The sequence below is a fragment of the Strongylocentrotus purpuratus genome, unplaced genomic scaffold, assembly GCF_000002235.5.
Source record: "Strongylocentrotus purpuratus isolate Spur 01 unplaced genomic scaffold, Spur_5.0 spur5_contig_838, whole genome shotgun sequence".
Taxonomy (NCBI): Eukaryota; Metazoa; Echinodermata; class Echinoidea; order Camarodonta; family Strongylocentrotidae; genus Strongylocentrotus; species Strongylocentrotus purpuratus.
Window position 1 is genome coordinate 1,144,477 of NW_022145544.1, and position 17,131 is coordinate 1,161,607.

At 39.2% G+C, this 17,131-nt stretch overlaps 1 protein-coding gene across 1 annotated transcript in view; it reads left to right on the forward strand.

Annotated features, from left to right (window-relative positions):
- Window positions 1-16,408, forward strand: part of LOC115924511 (mothers against decapentaplegic homolog 6-like) — a 35,021-nt gene extending 18,613 nt beyond the window's left edge. The window contains exon 4 of the mRNA XM_030986834.1: window positions 15,407-16,408. Coding sequence (XP_030842694.1) covers window positions 15,407-15,939 — 533 coding nt within the window. The 3' untranslated portion in view covers window positions 15,940-16,408. The remainder of the gene's footprint in view (window positions 1-15,406) is intronic.
- The last annotated feature ends 723 nt before the right edge of the window (window positions 16,409-17,131 follow it).

Sequence of the window (17,131 nt, forward strand, 5' to 3'; positions counted from 1 at the left end):
CCCGTGAATAAACGTTCAACCAGGGTTGGCATCCAGCTGGTTTTCTCCTCTGATGAAGAAATGAAATGTATTTGACCTGATTACCCAACCGCTCCATAACACAGGTGCTGCTGCTGCTGCAAGAATTAATACGCACAAATTAATGCACACTAGAGCTAGAGCAGCTCCCCCCCCCCCCCCAGGTGCATGAAGGTAAAAATGGAAAGCTACTGCTGCATACAGGCTAGCGTGAAAAAGCCCCTATTATGCGCTGATCTCTCAACAATAGATCTTGTCGTAAAGTTTACGACTGTTTGACAAGAAGTATGCATGTTTAGAACCTAGGAGGCATGGGGAATTCTGTGTGTGCACGCATATTAAATGATTTGAGGGAAAAAAGCAGATATGGCAAGGATGAGCCATGTTATTCGATGCAACAGAGTGAAATGGGTTTTGTTAGTGATTAGGAAGACAGAATGGAGAAAGGTTGGATTCATTATGTAAGCTTGATGAACATGTAAAATTCAGTACCACCTCGTTCTAGATATCTTCATCTCTGTGTTCATGTACATGGACACGTGCACACATGATGAATATTACATTGTAAAAGGAAAACCCTTAGCAAATTTTCCGTGATTGAATTAGATGTTGATGTTGTCATATATTATAATATCCCACCTACCTGTCTGCAAATTCTTACCTTTTATTTTTTAAAGAAATATATGTATTTTTGACAAAACTAAAAGTCTGAACAAAAAAATGTCATCATTTGAGAACGCAAATAACACAAGAAATAGGATTGTGTTTTGCCACCTAGTGCTGCACCCCTCTGAGATCAGTTTTTTTCTTTCTTTTCTTTTTGTGACAGCATCACAGAAGATGCCTTTAGGGTGAATCTTTTTCCTGCTCGACTTTGTGTCTCTGTGTACGAAATCTCAAGGATTACCCTTAAATGATGATGGATATGTACATTTATTCCTCCTATCGTTTGCCTTTGTGCTGAATTTTTTTCATTTAAGTTTCATTGAAAGAAATTGCAGGATTAAAAGGGGGAAAAACTGTTATTAATAATTACTCTGTTTTCATTGTTCTGGAATAGAATAACGATATCTAGTTGATAATTATCTGCTTGCTTGCGGTAATTGCAATCCCATTTATCTTTTGCTTCATTAAGAGAAGTTGTTAGATTTGAGTTTGTTTACAGAGCTCCCTGACAGGGCCAATGTCAAGTCGCTCTTGAAGATAAGCATTGAACTCACATGATAACCTGTTTCTGGCTCTCAACAAAGAATTCCCTCAAAAGGCACGTACATTTATTTGTGGTATTATTTAATGATGACATTTTTAACAAATTATTGCCATGGATCAGGAGTGGAGTCATGTACTACATGTAAAACTAAAAGCAATACCTTTTGTAATGTACCGGTAATGTTCTCATCGCTTATTTTTTTTTAAAAGTATCATATTGTATATATATATATATATATATATAGGGCCTAGACATATCTGCAGTAGGTGAATGTTGAGAATGAGCGTGACTTCATGCTAGTAGCAACAGAAGCATCATTATCGTGTACAATGTACATGTGTATGTTGTGGCAGTCTGTTAGTACATGGACGTAGCGCTGGGGATAGTAGTTGTGAGAGAATGGTTCATGTATTTGCTCTGTTCGAGGGGCTTATGACTTTGAGATCAGATTCGAAGAACAAACATTTGCACTGTCAATAAAATTACACTGTTGACATGATGTGTAGGAATGACATTTTTTTTGTAAAACCAAGTACATGTAATATTTGAGAAATGATAAACACACACCCGCCCACCCACCTACCTACACACACACACACTCACATGCAGAATTTAATGTAGACATACCGGTAGTAGGGTACCTGTAAATGTAGCACAGCTGGACTCTAGTCTCTATTATTACTTACATGCTCATGTCTTTTACAGTTGGTATGGAGAAATAAAGGGAATAATTTAAATATGTTAATCAGAGACTGTTTAACATTCATCATGATGCAAGCTGAATATATATTATTTAAACAAAATATGTAGGCATATATATGTTCCTCAGTCCTCATTTTTTGAATAACTTTTCCTTCATTAAGAAGAAAACATGAAAGAGAATTTTGAGATGAGATAAAACTTTATAAAGGGCAAAACTATGGTACTACATGAACAGCTACACAATGCATAAAATATGTGAAGAGGGGCTAGTAGAAATAGAAGTAATTCATTTGTAATTAATTACCAAAACATACATGAATATATTGTAGTTGAAAGCTCCTTGTGTGATACTAAGGAAGTCAGTGGTTGTGATGATTGATAAGACCAAGTGCGGTAGACAGGTGGATGAGTATCAGATTACAGAAGAATTCAGCAGGTGAGCTCCAGGTGACATAATTGTTATTGTTGCCTGTTGTTTCATGAGTAGTACAGATCTATGTCAATGGCCGTTTAACAATCCAGCTCGGATTACTGTCAAAAAGAAAAGGTCTTAATGAGAGAGTGAGGAAGGTTAGGGAGGGGTCGGAGATGATTAGGAGAGAGTTGATCGGAATAAAGGAGGGATTAGATAGGATAGATGGAAAGGAATATGAGCGCAAAATGGCAGAGAGAGGAAAGTGGAGGAAGATGTAAACCAAGGGACTTTTAAGATTGGAATCCTAGCAAGTCCGCCTAGTCCGATCTGAGAGCAGCATCATCTAATGCAAACAACAAACTTTAACCTCTGACCTTCTCCTTGGTCCGTCTCCTGCAGCCAGCCAAATTCAAGGCTGTGCGCAAACGAGGAGAAAATATCGTTTGTAAAAGTGCCTTGTTAAAATACCACATGTGCCGCCCGTAAACTGGTGTATGCCAATGAAACTCAGAACCATCATCGATCTCCTATAATTAGAATTATGTTATTTTGTCATATTTTTGGTATAGACCTGCATTTGTGTGGACCATATACTGGTATGCATTTTCACTGCAAAAAGTATATTAAGAATGAAATGATCATGTCATCACCTAAAATAAATGAAAGGATATTTCCAGATGTTCTGGCCTCCCTACTCCGATCCCCTTTTGAAATAGAGGAAGCCCCAGTGGCAGCATGTGTAGAATTGTACAGTTCATTGATTAATACGACACGATGTCGAAGAGGCAACAGTGAGCATAATTTCATTTTTGCTTAGCCAGCCAGCCAGCCAAGGAGTCCCCCATCATACAAACTACAAGTATTTTCATTTCATCCGGGCGTCACACTGCCCTCGGGCCTTCTCTTTCTGGTTACTAGCGGGATTTGCTAGGATCTTTGGGTCGTGGGGTCGCGGGTTCAGCTGCTGCTCGTGCGATAACCGTGGAAAAGAAAATATGGTAGGCAAAGAAGAAGAAAAAAACAGATTCAATATTGTATCAAAGAAAAGGGTGGTTGCAGAATCTGTGTACCACCGACTTCCAAGATCAACTTGGTAATTAAAAGCTTCAAGTTCAAAACATAAAAACATCCAGATAGAAAAAAAATAACCGTTATGAAGTGCTTTACAACTTAGGTTCACTATATACCTACACTTTGTAAGATGGAGGAAATTATTTTGCTATGAAACTTGATATCGCACGGTAAGGCCGAGGTAATTTTGTCGGATTATGGGCGCTGACAGGTTGTCCCATGTATCAAAAAATGAAGAAAAAAGTTCAGCCACAATAGAAAATCTTGAATGGATGCTGTGAAGCCTGCATTTATGTATATTGTAGGCTTTCTAGCTTGCAAGGTAAAAAAACTACCATGTTTTAAAATATGTAGAGAAGCCTCATAAGATTAGTATTGATAAATATGTTACAAAAAATTGTCTTTAAAGACCACAAGCAGAAAGGAAATGATGGGTAAGAACAAGATGAATGAAAACAAATGTGTAAAGTAATGTTGAATCATTTGAATGTAGGAGTTTTTAAAATGTATTGTTGTTATTGGCTGTGCTGTGTTCTAAAATAATACAATATATGGAAATACTATGCTTGAGATGTAATTCAATGCATTCGGTTGGACTTCAATTGTTTGTGTGCTCTCTGTGTAGTAGTGAACTGGCCATGTCCTTGACACAATTCACACATCTATATTTTTTCTTTGTATTGGTTTCCCATCCCTACTGTTTTAAGTGCAATATATTAGGCGAAAATCGAAAATATACTATACATAACCCACTGCACTGTGGATTTAATTTGTCCAGGAATTTGATAAGAAGTATTGTTTTGGAATTGCTGGAGTTTTCAATGACTACATGTATGTGCATTTATATGCCTATGATGCACAGTGCACCACAGTGATCAAGTCCCATGCATAGTCCTTCATGTACAGTATGAAGATTGCATTTTTTTTACCACAGAATGCACCCGTGAACATGTTCATTGCAGCAGCATTGTAAACTGCATGAATACTGCCTCACATTGCTTTTCGCATGTATGCACATGATAACGGAACTCGGAGCCCGTGTTGAAAGGATACCCCACGCTGTTCACAAGCTTTATGTTTCTTCACATGGGCCTGGGATGGATGGGAAGCTAGGAGCTCTAGGCATAGATAAACATGCATAGCAATGGAATATAGCCTTTCACTCCTCGCCTTACCTCTCAGTCAGAACAACGCACCAATGTACACAAAGCCTAGATTCCTCCACCAAACTCCAGTCATGCGAGCAGAGGCAAGAGCTCAAAACCAGCCAAAGATGGCAGAAAAGGAGCTTGTAGTATGCTACATCTACACATAAATCATTGGGGGACTGGGTGTAACAAATGAAATGATATGATCATATAATGTTAAATAAATGTGTCTCCGACATGGTCAACGACTCTGTTTTGTTAATTTTCTGCATGGCGTTAGAGTCTATAGAGGGCTTGCAAACTGTACGTACAGACCGTAGTCATACTTGCTGTGTACACAGGAAGGCCACCCGCAAATTGGGCTCTCTTCAATTGAACTTATTCTACGGAGAATAGAAATCAATGGATCTAGCTAGGGTTAATCCACATGCAATTGACTATATTGATTTGCTTCAGAATCGTCCTCTGTTGCTTTGTGCTATAGCAATTAGAACCTCACCGGATGGAATAATAGTAATACTGCAATGAACATGATGAACTTTACAATTACGCCAACTTGCTGTTTGTGTGATTTTGAGAAAAAAAAGTATTGTCATGTGATTATTCTCTGACTAGGCTGAAAATGGCGATAAAGCAAATAACTTATGCTCGTGATTACCAATTACATTGGTAATGTTTAAAGAAATACATCTTTTGATAACCATAGGTATGCGATGTGAAAGAAAATTCTCAGTAAGTATCGTGCCATTATGATGTGTGCATCCATGTGGTTTTGATAAAGTCTCATTTATCACGACCTGGCACCATCAGGCTTACGCTGATTAGCTTTTTTCCCCCTTTCTTAGTTTTCTAATAATCACCATCAGTCATTCTTATTTCTACCCTCTCTCTCTCTCTGTCACTCTCTCTCTGTCTTTCTCTCTCTTTCTGTCGCCTATCATTGTTTGTGAGCTTTTCCTGTACCAGTCAATGGCTAGCCCCCTTCAATCCCCTCCACCCATTGTTCGCCTGCCTCCTTTGGGCACCAAGTTGTCCACAGGTTGGTCATGCATGCATGCAGAGAAGACTCCACAGTTCTGGTCCCCCTAAATGGCCCTGTCTCCCTTGTGTTGTGTTACGCCTTCCTTTTTTGGGGGGTATAGATTCAAGCCCCATTGTGTCAGCCAGCGTCTTCCTGTCCCCCCCATTCATCAGGTTTTGGCTCTTTCTTCTCGAGGAGCACCAGTGACGACCCTGCTTTGGAACTCTTCTGTTGGTCGACACTAATTGCTTCATGTACAGCCACAAGTTAGCGATATAGGCAGGAGTGTTGTTATTAAAGGAAAGTGAAATGGATATAAAAGAGACTGCATGTTCTTTTAGACTCATTATCATACATGAACATATAGCTTCTGTAACTTTCATGCTTGCCATTCAACCACGCCTTGATTTAAAAATTGAAATAAATAAATGATGATAATAATAACAAAGGATTTGGCAGGTTAAAAGACAATCTATGCTTAGAATAGAACGGTTATCAGCGATTACAGTTCAAAATGTTCGGTATCTTATTTGGTCTTGTCCACCTTGCCCCCTAAAGGGATTATCCAGCTTTTTTGTGCTTATGGCTTATCGTTTCCAAGTGAATAAATAGTTGGACGTCACTGAGACTTACTAAGCGAGACAACCCAGATATTTCCATTTTCTCAACACAATGAGCACAATCAGCTACGGTAAACAGCATGGCATAGCTAAAGAGATAGTTAGCTGTGTACATCAATAGATGGAACACGCTGAGGGGGGGGGGGGGGGACAAACCTTCGCCTATGTTGATTAGCGTGAGGCTGTAGAGGGGCGGATGTGTTTTCCTTGGCAAGAATAGCACAAAAAAAGGATTCTGAGAACCAAGTTGATAACATATACATGTCCATGTAGGCCTATAAGGGTTTATGTATTGTACTTGTAGTGTTACAAATCAAGTTGATCTGGAACAAGATATTTTATGCAGAGAATATAGGATAGATGCATGGAATAACAAAATTTAATGAAAAACTGGTGAAATAAATATGCTAACTCTTCTTGCTGGTTAAGGAAAGAGCTAGGACAGAATATTGTTGTTTTTGAGAAAGAAAAAGATAATTGTCAATGAGTTGAATATGCTGATGACAAGATTCTTTTGCTATTTGTATTGATAAAATATATGCATGTTTGCATAAGTGTATTTTCATGATGTAGATGTTGTAGGCCCACATGTACATTGTACATGTAGTTCACAATCAAAGGCAAGATTTGTCAAATGATATATGGCCAGTATTGGCCACATAACGAAGGAAAATTCAGAGAGAGAGGTCGAAAGGATTGAAGTGGCAGCCATGTTAGCTGTCTGTCGTATGAGGGAGCCTGCAGCTAAAGAATAAGTGTAGAGAACCTTGCCTGGCCCTGCCGAATAGCCTTACTGGTGCCAACGCTTAGCAGAAGGACGCCAGTTTTAATGACTATCCAGAGACGCTTAGGACCTCTTTCTGTCTATCTCTGATTTTTAACCTTTGATTCTATGTTTCCTTTTTCCTTTCTCCAGTATACATGTGTCTCCTCTATTCCCTCTCTCTCTCTCTCTCTTTCTTTATCGTACAACACAGTGAAGTACATCTGTAAATTGATTTTTATCTGTAGACATGTGGCCATTGGGTTTCTACTTTCTTGCCATGTATTGATCATGAAACTCCTATTTGTTTACACATTACATGTACATTTTGCAATATGCTAACTTACTAATATAATTTACATGCCTTTTAAACTAAAATGAATACAGCATTACTTAAAAATATGAAAAGCATTTATAAATGCAATTGCAGCTCATGTTTCAATCTGGGAATAGTTTCAAAGATATTAGAAAGTACAGCCCCTTGTATTCTACCTTCATTGCAACTCAGTGGGAGTAATACAAACCAAAACAAGGGTATTTTAGGGAAACCGTTTGTAGAGACTCAGTGGGGTTGCTGGAGTAATTGGAGGAGAGATGATTGGCCTTGTGACCTTAAATGTCATGCTGGTAATATACCCACAACTTCAAACTCGACCGATACTGATTGTTTAAATACATATGTTATGGTTCTTGTAATGAATGAGTTTGGTTATGTGTGCACTTGTGCAGTCGTTTTCACTTTGTGTTGAACATTCCTACAAAGATGCCCTTTTTATCACTTTTGTATATTAAAAACTAAATTAATTTTACTTTGCATTCACAATTTCAAATGCATTTCTTATTTATGATAAATTTTGACATTGTGTATACAATTAAACATACATGTAGTCCCACATGATTATCTGTATGTCTTCTGCACATTGAGTCCCCTGTCCATTCCACCACACCTTCCTTTCCGAGGCAAATGGCTGGCCACAACAGGCCTATCCATCTCTGCTGCAGTGGCATGCTGTGCCATGTTATTGACACTTGCATTTCCACCTGTTGCCGTTGAGATAGGTTCCCCGAACATTGAATGAAACACCTGATGGCTGGCGAAGTCAGCGACCGACCTTCTTCGCACCCCTGTTGCCTTTGCCTCCACTCTTGCTTCTCTTTGCGCCTAGAAAGTTCAATTTACGCCACATTCCTGCTGATTAGGGCTGGTGTCATTGACATTTGAAGGGATGTGTCTCGGTGATGCTCCACTCTGGTGTTTGTCACCTTTTTGTTTCATGCCCACATAGAAAGCTACACCCTGTATAAAATAGAGCAAGATTTGTCATGTACCGGTAGGTACACAACAAACATATACCCAGTACTGTACTAGGCCTACGCCTATGTAGCCTACCTAAACTGTATTAACATATGAATCGACTTTGCCGCAATACTACCGGTTAGCAATTTTCTAGAAATATTAAAACATCTATTTATCCTCTATTTTCCTCACATGTACATTTACGTAGTAGGCCTGTATATATACAGCATACATGTACATGTTATATTCCTGATTGAAATTGATTCTATTTATTTTCTCCTGATAACTTTAAGCTGACAATCAGTACCTGTACATACATTTATGTTAGCATTGATTACTAAATTCCCTTCCATATTTTTGGTTCGTAACGTAATACCATGTACATGATACAGAAAAATGATACCCATTACACAATAGATTCCATGTCATAACGTGATACCTTGAAAAAAGTAAGCTGATATAATGAATGACAGATTATATTGACCAAAATGTGTTTTATTACTTAACCTATAATTAAATTGTCACAGAATATTGTTACATGAAAAAAATTAAGATTGCACTTGTGCAGGTACCATTGACTGTCACTGGCCTTCATCAAATATTTCAGCGAATAAATATATAATAGAATAAATGCTTGAAAATACATTAGCTTACATAACTTAGCTGCACCTTGGGTTGTGGTAATATTATTACCGGTACCTCACAACTCATCCCAAGGTAATGGATACGGTATAATATGCATGCACTACGACTACTACTATCCCTGCAGGAACAGTGCTATTTTATTGCTGGATGGACTTGAGGCATAATGGAAGTTGCATGAGACAGTATTCGGATTGAACTCGGGTTTTGTCATGTATGTCATCAAATATGCATTATAAGTGTGCTACTGCTTGAGCGTCATGCTCACAGTCATGACGCCCCACGTTATTACAGCCAATTCGCCTGCTTCATCGGAGTGGAGCAAAAAAAAGAAGTATAAAACAACACATCCATTGATTGAACCAACGTAGATGTGGCTAAAGAACATGTGTGCATATTAATGTTCAAGCTACTTGTATAATAATATCATATTTCCTTAATGAAATAACACAGGTGGTCATACAATTCGAGAGGGAATGTTTCCTTCTTCAAATCACTCCAAGACTAGGTCAAGAGTGCCAGTAGAAACATTGTTTTGATGGCTGCGCAAGTGAAAACCAAGCTGGTTGGTTCAATGCAAATGTGCAGTACAGTGTACATCCCTAGTGCTTTACAACCCCCCCCCCCCTCCCTCCCTCCCTCCCTCCCATGCATTTTCTACAAAATATATACTTGAATTATGTGCAGCAAAGAAATTCACCAGGGGCTGTACCCCAAATTTACTGTTCCATCAAAAAGGCTACAAATCATATCAAGAGTCTCTGTAGCACATCTCCCTCGATAGGGACTGTTACTTACAGCAGCAAGGCCTTGACTGACCTTCTTTCCAAGTCAATGCCCTGGAGACGAAGTAGAGGCCAGAGGTTCCCATTCCAAGATGTCTGCTTGGTTTGGTTTGGTTTCCCTTCTCTAGAGTCGGGAGGATGCTATAGGACACTGCCACTAGGATTCCAAAGATGCAGAATGGTACCAGGATACCTTGCTCTGTACCCCTTTTGATTTAGTGCATTCCTAGTCGAGGTTGTGTGAAGATCATATTATCTTAAAACAAAATGTGTTTTATCTTGGTTTGTTTTGATTTAAAGATGAAAAAGATAATGTTTAGAACTTAATCAACATCACCATCAACATTTGAGTTACATTTGATTTAAAGATGAAAAAGATAATGTTTAGAACTTAATCAACATCACCATCAACATTTGAGTTACTTGACATTAATAGGGTTAGTGTACTATAGCGTTTTTCCAACAAAATTGCAATTTTGGGGTTTTACAGAAGACACTGTTGACTTGCACTTATCGTTTCAGACATTATGGTTGTCCTAGAAGACAGGATATCAGGGGTATTTGTGGACAAGAGTTTTAGTTGCCCCCATTGAGGTCTATGGTGATGATATTCAGAAAGGATAGTCTAATAATAAGGGGTGCATCCTGGTTAGTCTGCATTCTTAATTTGGAGTGCTGGAGGGATAATTTGTCATTGGGTAACAAGGAAATGGGGGGCAATAACCTCAAGAAAATGTTTGGCTGCACCACTGGTGTGCCTCATTAAATCATTTAGTGCCAATTACCCATACCATCAAGGGTAAATGGTAGAACCTCAAACTGCAGTATTAGGATAGTCTTCTTTCATCTCGTCTCGTGCAGGCTTTGTAACCCCTCGCTCTTTTCTCAATTTCTGCCCCATCTCTTCCCATCCATCGCTCATTTTGTCTGCCTCTACCCCTCTTTATGACCCGGGATGAATGGACCTCGCTTGCCTTTTTGAATTTATGCCCTTTTGAAATGCTTGTGAGCACAATGGGAGAGAGGGAGACTTGCCAGGGTTGAAAAGAGGGTCATTAATGGGCCAGGGGTTTTGAGCCACCTATTATGTCCTAATGACCAACTAACAAAAGATGGTTCCTGTGTGTTTACAGAACATTGGCATTATATATAAGGGGGCCCTACAATCCAACGTTGGTTTTCCTTTCCATCTCTCTTTCCTTCATCTCCTCTCCCCCAGTCCTATCTGCTTCCATATGCATTTCAGAATCCACATCAACTTATAAACCCTCCATCAATATTTTGTTTGAAAAAGTAACTCCTTCAAACAAATATGCATGCAGGAGTAAGTAGTACACTGCCAAAAAGCCACGGCACGGTGTATGTGTGTAATACATGTACACACGCACACATCGCTGCAGAAATGCATTCTGTGTGTGTTTTTTTCTTCTCCTTTTTACCCTGTGCATACATGGGCATTGGCATGGTTCTTTGAACAAGCATAAAGAATTCACCTCTATTGCCATCATACATCGAATGAATCCTTGCCGCTTTTCTCTCCTTTCTGCTCCGCTGTTTTTGTGACTGTTTCCTTCTCTGGTGCATGTCAGTTGCCTATTGGGGGGAGGATATGTATATAAAAGGCAGCAGTTGGATTGGAGCCCAACCAGCCTTGGCCGGCAGACTCGCTGGCTCCAGCTCACGATCTCTGGTGGTAGTGGGTCAAACCAACCCAGAGGAGAGAGCTAGTAGTGCATACGGGCTCGACTTTATTACAGGCATGGGAGAATAGAGAAGAGTGGGAGAGAGAGAGAGAGAGAATGAGGGTGGGGAGGAAAGGAGGATTGATGAATAGAAGGATAGGGAAGCATTTAAATTGTCTAAGCTGCTTCATTTGAGAGAATGCATTTATATTTGGAAGGTTGGTGTTTGTTCATAATGCACATGAAGATACATATTTGTATCTTATAGTTTTTTGTGGGGGAGGGGAGGATGTATTGTTTTTCAAGCCTGTGGCTATGGATAGGCCTATCTACGCCTCATTTAAATTTAGTTGATCAATAGCATTTTGATTGGTTTGGCTAAAGGAGCTTGATACGCTAGATGATGTAAAATAATGTCTCAAGTTTGAAATTCTCAGTAGAACTAAGTTCTCATTCTTCATGCAACTCATGGAATGTGGAATCTGCATAGGAGCCCTTTTAGGAGGCCTGTACATTTTGTGTTAAAATATCATTAGTGTGTATTTGTAGTACTATTGAGGAGAGCAGACTATGTTATTTTGTACGGCATAACAACTTTGATGAAAGATTGCTGGCTTCATTTTGAACATCTCCAATATCAGTGTATCCCCTACATGGTGCCCCATACAAAAGATCTCCATGATCATACTGCCTTGCTGCAGCCATCCCCGAAATTACCATTTTCAAATCTAGTCATGAGACTCAACCTATACCGGTATGTACATAGATATATATACTTCTACCTGTGAAATAAAAATCGTAAATACATGTACACCCTCTTCTGCGCAGGGCAATACTATGAGGAATATGTATATTTCATGGAGGCCTGCATTTAAATAAGAACAGTCATACATGTACATGTATGTATGTATGTTCCAAGCATTTTCATGGAAGAATGTGGGATAATCTCAGTAAATGAATCACTTTTGAGTTTTGACTGTATTTGACAAATCATCTGATAGGGATCCCTAGTGATGATAATCATAATCATAGGGATGATATACATTTCACAGTAATCTACTGTCTTCACGTATTGCAGAAAAGGAACAATGGCCATTTTTTTCATTCATTCATTCATTATTGACTATTCTTCTTGTCCTTCCTGACTATTACATTTGTTAATGCAAGAGATTGTAAACACACATTTTGCTTCTTGCTTCTCTCTCTCACACTCTCTCTTTCTCTCTCTCTTTCTCCCTCTCACTTTCTCCCTCTCACTCTCTCGTCCTTTCATTCATTCATCATTGACTCTTCTTCTTGTCCTTCCTGACTATTACATTTGTAATGCAAGAGATTGTGTACACACATTTTGCTTCTTCTTTCTCTCTTCTCTCACTCTCTCGTTCTATCGTCTACCATTCATGTATATGTATCTCGCTTTGATCAGTAGGCAGCTGCCTATTATTAATCATGTGGGGTTTGACCCAGACTGATGGTCGTCAGCGGGCCTGGGTCGGGCGGTATGACAACCAGCGCTTCTGATGTCACTAATTATGTCCCACCATCGCTAGTCTACGTCTCCATACTTCCTCTAGCCATCGCCGCCGGTTCATGACTATTTGTTTTAAAGATGATAGCAAACAAAAGATACCCTATGTTTCTGTTTTGGTATTGTAAATTTGTTTTAAGATGATGAATTTCTGGGATTTGTGTGCTGATACAGTTCGCTACTCGTTGATCGGAGACAGCCTTCATTTGATGAAAGATTCATTCATGGCGTGACCTTTTTTCTATTATTCTATCCTGTGGCTGAATCTTCACCTGACATGAACCTCCACATTTTGCAAATATTTGTTTTTATTCATGGCTCTGTTTTAATGTCTCCGGCCTACACATGTATTGTCACAAATGAAGTAATTACCTTTCATGAGGTTTACTCGTTCATAGTTGATTTAAAAATTAATCTTTGGAGCAATGGTGCATAGTTATTTATGCCTTCATACCCCATGCAGGGTGGTCAATATGCTTCCAAGAAATTTTGCAGGGTGTCTCTGGAAAACACGGGAAGAAAGATGGCTTCCATCCACACGATGAAGGTGATAGCGCTGTGAAACTCTGTGCTAAAAACAGTATGTTAAAAATTGTTCAGCTCATAACTAAGCCTCATGTAGATTCTGTGTGAAGTCTGTTACGATATGTTTTGTTTAAGGAACTGGGAGGTATACATTATACAGCAGGTTGTGATGAAAAACAAGTTATGGGTATCCTGTTGATTGGAACCAGTGTACATTCAGTGCGATGCTTTCATCTATTTGGGCTACTGTAAACACATGTCACAAACTTGACTCTTATCTTCTCTAGACTCAAGAGGACCATGTCAGGTTCGCATATCGAGAATCAGTCAAAATTTGAAATATGTCCAACAGTTGCGAACATTATAGGCACTTTGGGCGTAGTTTTTACGATGATAGGAACGGTGAAATTTTTTTGAAAGAGAATATGAAGCCCCTTCAGGAGTTTGGGAGAAAAGTGAGAGTCACGATCGCTGTTTGACCTTCCAAAGATGAAAACACAAGTCACTCTGCCCTCAAGAATAACTGCTTGGAGTACTTGGGAGTGACACAAGAGCATAGAGAGATCTCTCCCCTTACCAGAGACAGAGAGAAAGAGAGGGCAAAAAAAAAGGGGGAGGGGTACCATCTAGCAAGACCCTCTAGTTGGGGGGAAATATATCAGGTTGATATCATAGCAAAGTGGAAGAGACAAGCAGGGTTGTGGTATTGTGATGCTGGCTCCTGAGAGAGCATTAGGACTCCTTTGGTCTTGGTGATGCCAGTCGGCTTCTTGAGGGCTAGTAATGGGATTAGTCTTGTAAGTGAATTTATGATATGTTTCAATCTCGTATGACTTTGGAGGTAAAGGAGACCCTCCTTCCCAACTGCCCTTTGCTGGAATCAATGATTCCTTTTGAGCTCAGAAGCAGTTTCCTTGTCCACTGTTGGAAAGTTTCCTAGTGAAAGACAAGCTAGTTTGGACATGTTTCAGTGAGGCAATGTAAAGCGTATGCAGTAGGGTTCATCCAACCTGGAAGACTGTCCAGATTTACATGTACATGAATAAGCAACCAAAGTTGTGTGTATAGCAAGGTGGAGAAGCTCAAAGAAATATTTGCTAATCTGTATTAGTCACAAAATGACAAGTCAAAAATATGGTTGTAAAGTTTATCTGTCTGACTCTGTCTGTCACTCTCTCTCTCTCTCCCACTCACTATTAGTGCAATATGCCTGAATATGACTAACATGACTATGAAACATGCAGTATGCACATTTTCTTTTCTGTATTAATTAAAAGACATTTTCAAGCAACAATTATGTTTCTCATGCTTTCCCCCTATCAGTCATAGCCAAGCATGGCGACAACATGTTAATATCTAATGAACCATTTGTAGACCACCTGTTATGAAGTGTTCTAATTGTCCATTTTGCTCTACAAGCTTTCAAAATGTTTGGCTGCCCACAACAGGGGCTCGCTCCTTGATTCAAAACATGTGTCTCATTTGTCATATTATTTTACCACCAGACAAGGGAAAGTTTGGAAAACGGAAACATAGAAAGATGAAATTACGAGAAATCTTGCGAGTCTGTCTTGAAGACTTTGATTGACACTTCTCTTTCCTCTAAAAATAGCCATCTCTGGGAGTTTTCTGTCAATGTTTGTTTCCTGATTGACCAACCAAACTTTCTTACAGTTTATGTTAAATTTCCTGCTGGCATTTTAACAATTAACTAACTTAACTCTCTCCCCCCCCCCCCCCCCCCAAGCCCAAAACCCCTAAAAGGTGAAAAGACAGAGCATGCATGAAACATATATATATATTTATTTTTTCTGTGTGAACCATATAACACTGTTATTAAGTCAAGTGATCTTGGTGAGAATTAAAGTGTCATATGATTGTCACACAGTTACATCACTGTCATGACCATTTGTCGGTGTCTGTATTGATTAGTCGTAATTAACCATGTCTTCTTTATTTCTTCTTCTTCTTTACTCCAGGTGTGGACGCAACGAATGGCAACAGGAGGCACTGGTGTCACGTGGCGTATTGGGAACATAGAACGCGTGTTGGACCCATGTACTCAGTATTCACAGACTCTGTAAATATCTTCTATGACCTACCTCACGGGGACGGATTCTGCTTGGGCCTGCTGAAGCGGGAGGGCCGGCCAGAGTCCGTCGCAAAAATTCGCCAGAAGATCGACTACGGGCTATCGATGAGCCGGGAAGAGGACGGGGTGTGGATCTACAACAGGAGCAACTATGCCTTATTTGTGAACTCCCCCTCACCTCACTCCAGGACGTTCACAGTGCACAAACTCTCGCCGGGATTTTCAATCAAGATCTACGACCACGCCAAGTCCAAGTTGTTAGAACTCATGCACCGGGAGTCGGAACCGCCCGATGGCCCGGTGGATCCGAATTCGATACGAATCAGCTTCATCAAGGGGTGGGGACCACATTACTCTCGCCAGTTTATCACCTCATGTCCTTGTTGGATTGAACTGATCATGACGGCGCCCCCGCGGTGATGACCACCACGATGCTGATGATGCATTATATTACTTTTAGATCTAATATAATATTTTATATTATATATATTATATATTATAATACCTGTACATATGGACTCATTTTTACAATTGTAATTTATGGTGCCATGCATAAGTTCATTCAATTATTGTATACTCCCTTTCCTCCCTCTTCCCTATCTCAAACTTTGCTAACAAGACTTTGTTCTCTCTTCTCTCCTTGTTTTTAAAGTTTTCTTTCTTTCATTCATTCATTCATTCATTCATCATTCATTCATTCATATACCTCTGTTCTTATTCAAATTGCCCATTCTAAAGACATGTTCGTAACACACGTACATGTGGTGTTGTTCATGTGTATAGGCAAACGTTACTGTTTTTTACCAGTTGAAAATATGACAAATGACGAAAGAGAGAAAAAATATGGTATTGAATTAATAAACTCATTAATATGCACCATGAAAGTAAACAAAAGGTATTCAGAGTTTTTCTTCCACAAGTTTGTTTTATGGTAATTGGTTGTATTGATTATGGTTTGTGTGATGAATAGGATTCTCAATAATAGAGATTCTCAGTTGAGATGGGTGAACCGAACTTTCTTCTAGTGAACTGACATTTGCTTGGTCTTTATGTTTTCCAAAATAAAAAGCCAAGTTCTAGAGTTAAATTGGAATCAAGGTGAAGTTTAGGGTTAGTGTTGGGTCAAGGGTTTAACTTTAGATTTTGGTTAATGTTGGAAATTGACCACAGAGCATTTATCATTGGGAGGATGTCGTGCGATCGAATACTGATACACACCTATCCTCAATTTTTGTGAAGTGATGATGATGACGATGATGATGATATTGATGATGATGATGACGATGAGGGTGATAACAGTGATAGTGATGATGATGATGATGACGGTGATAACAGTGATGATGAGGATGATGATAATGTTGGGGATGACGATAACAGTGATGATGATAGTGGTGGAAATAATTGTATAGTGGTGATGATGAAAGGACAAAGCAATTTATGACATTCAATCAAGTGAAAAATGACATGGTCTAGAAAGCAAATTTCTAAAATTTTAAAGAATAATCTTGATTGTAGGCCTATACTTGTTTGGAACTTATCTTTTTCTTGTTCTAATATAGATATATTGGGCTCTCGCCCCTATGTGTATTTGTGAAATCTGGGCCCCATCTTG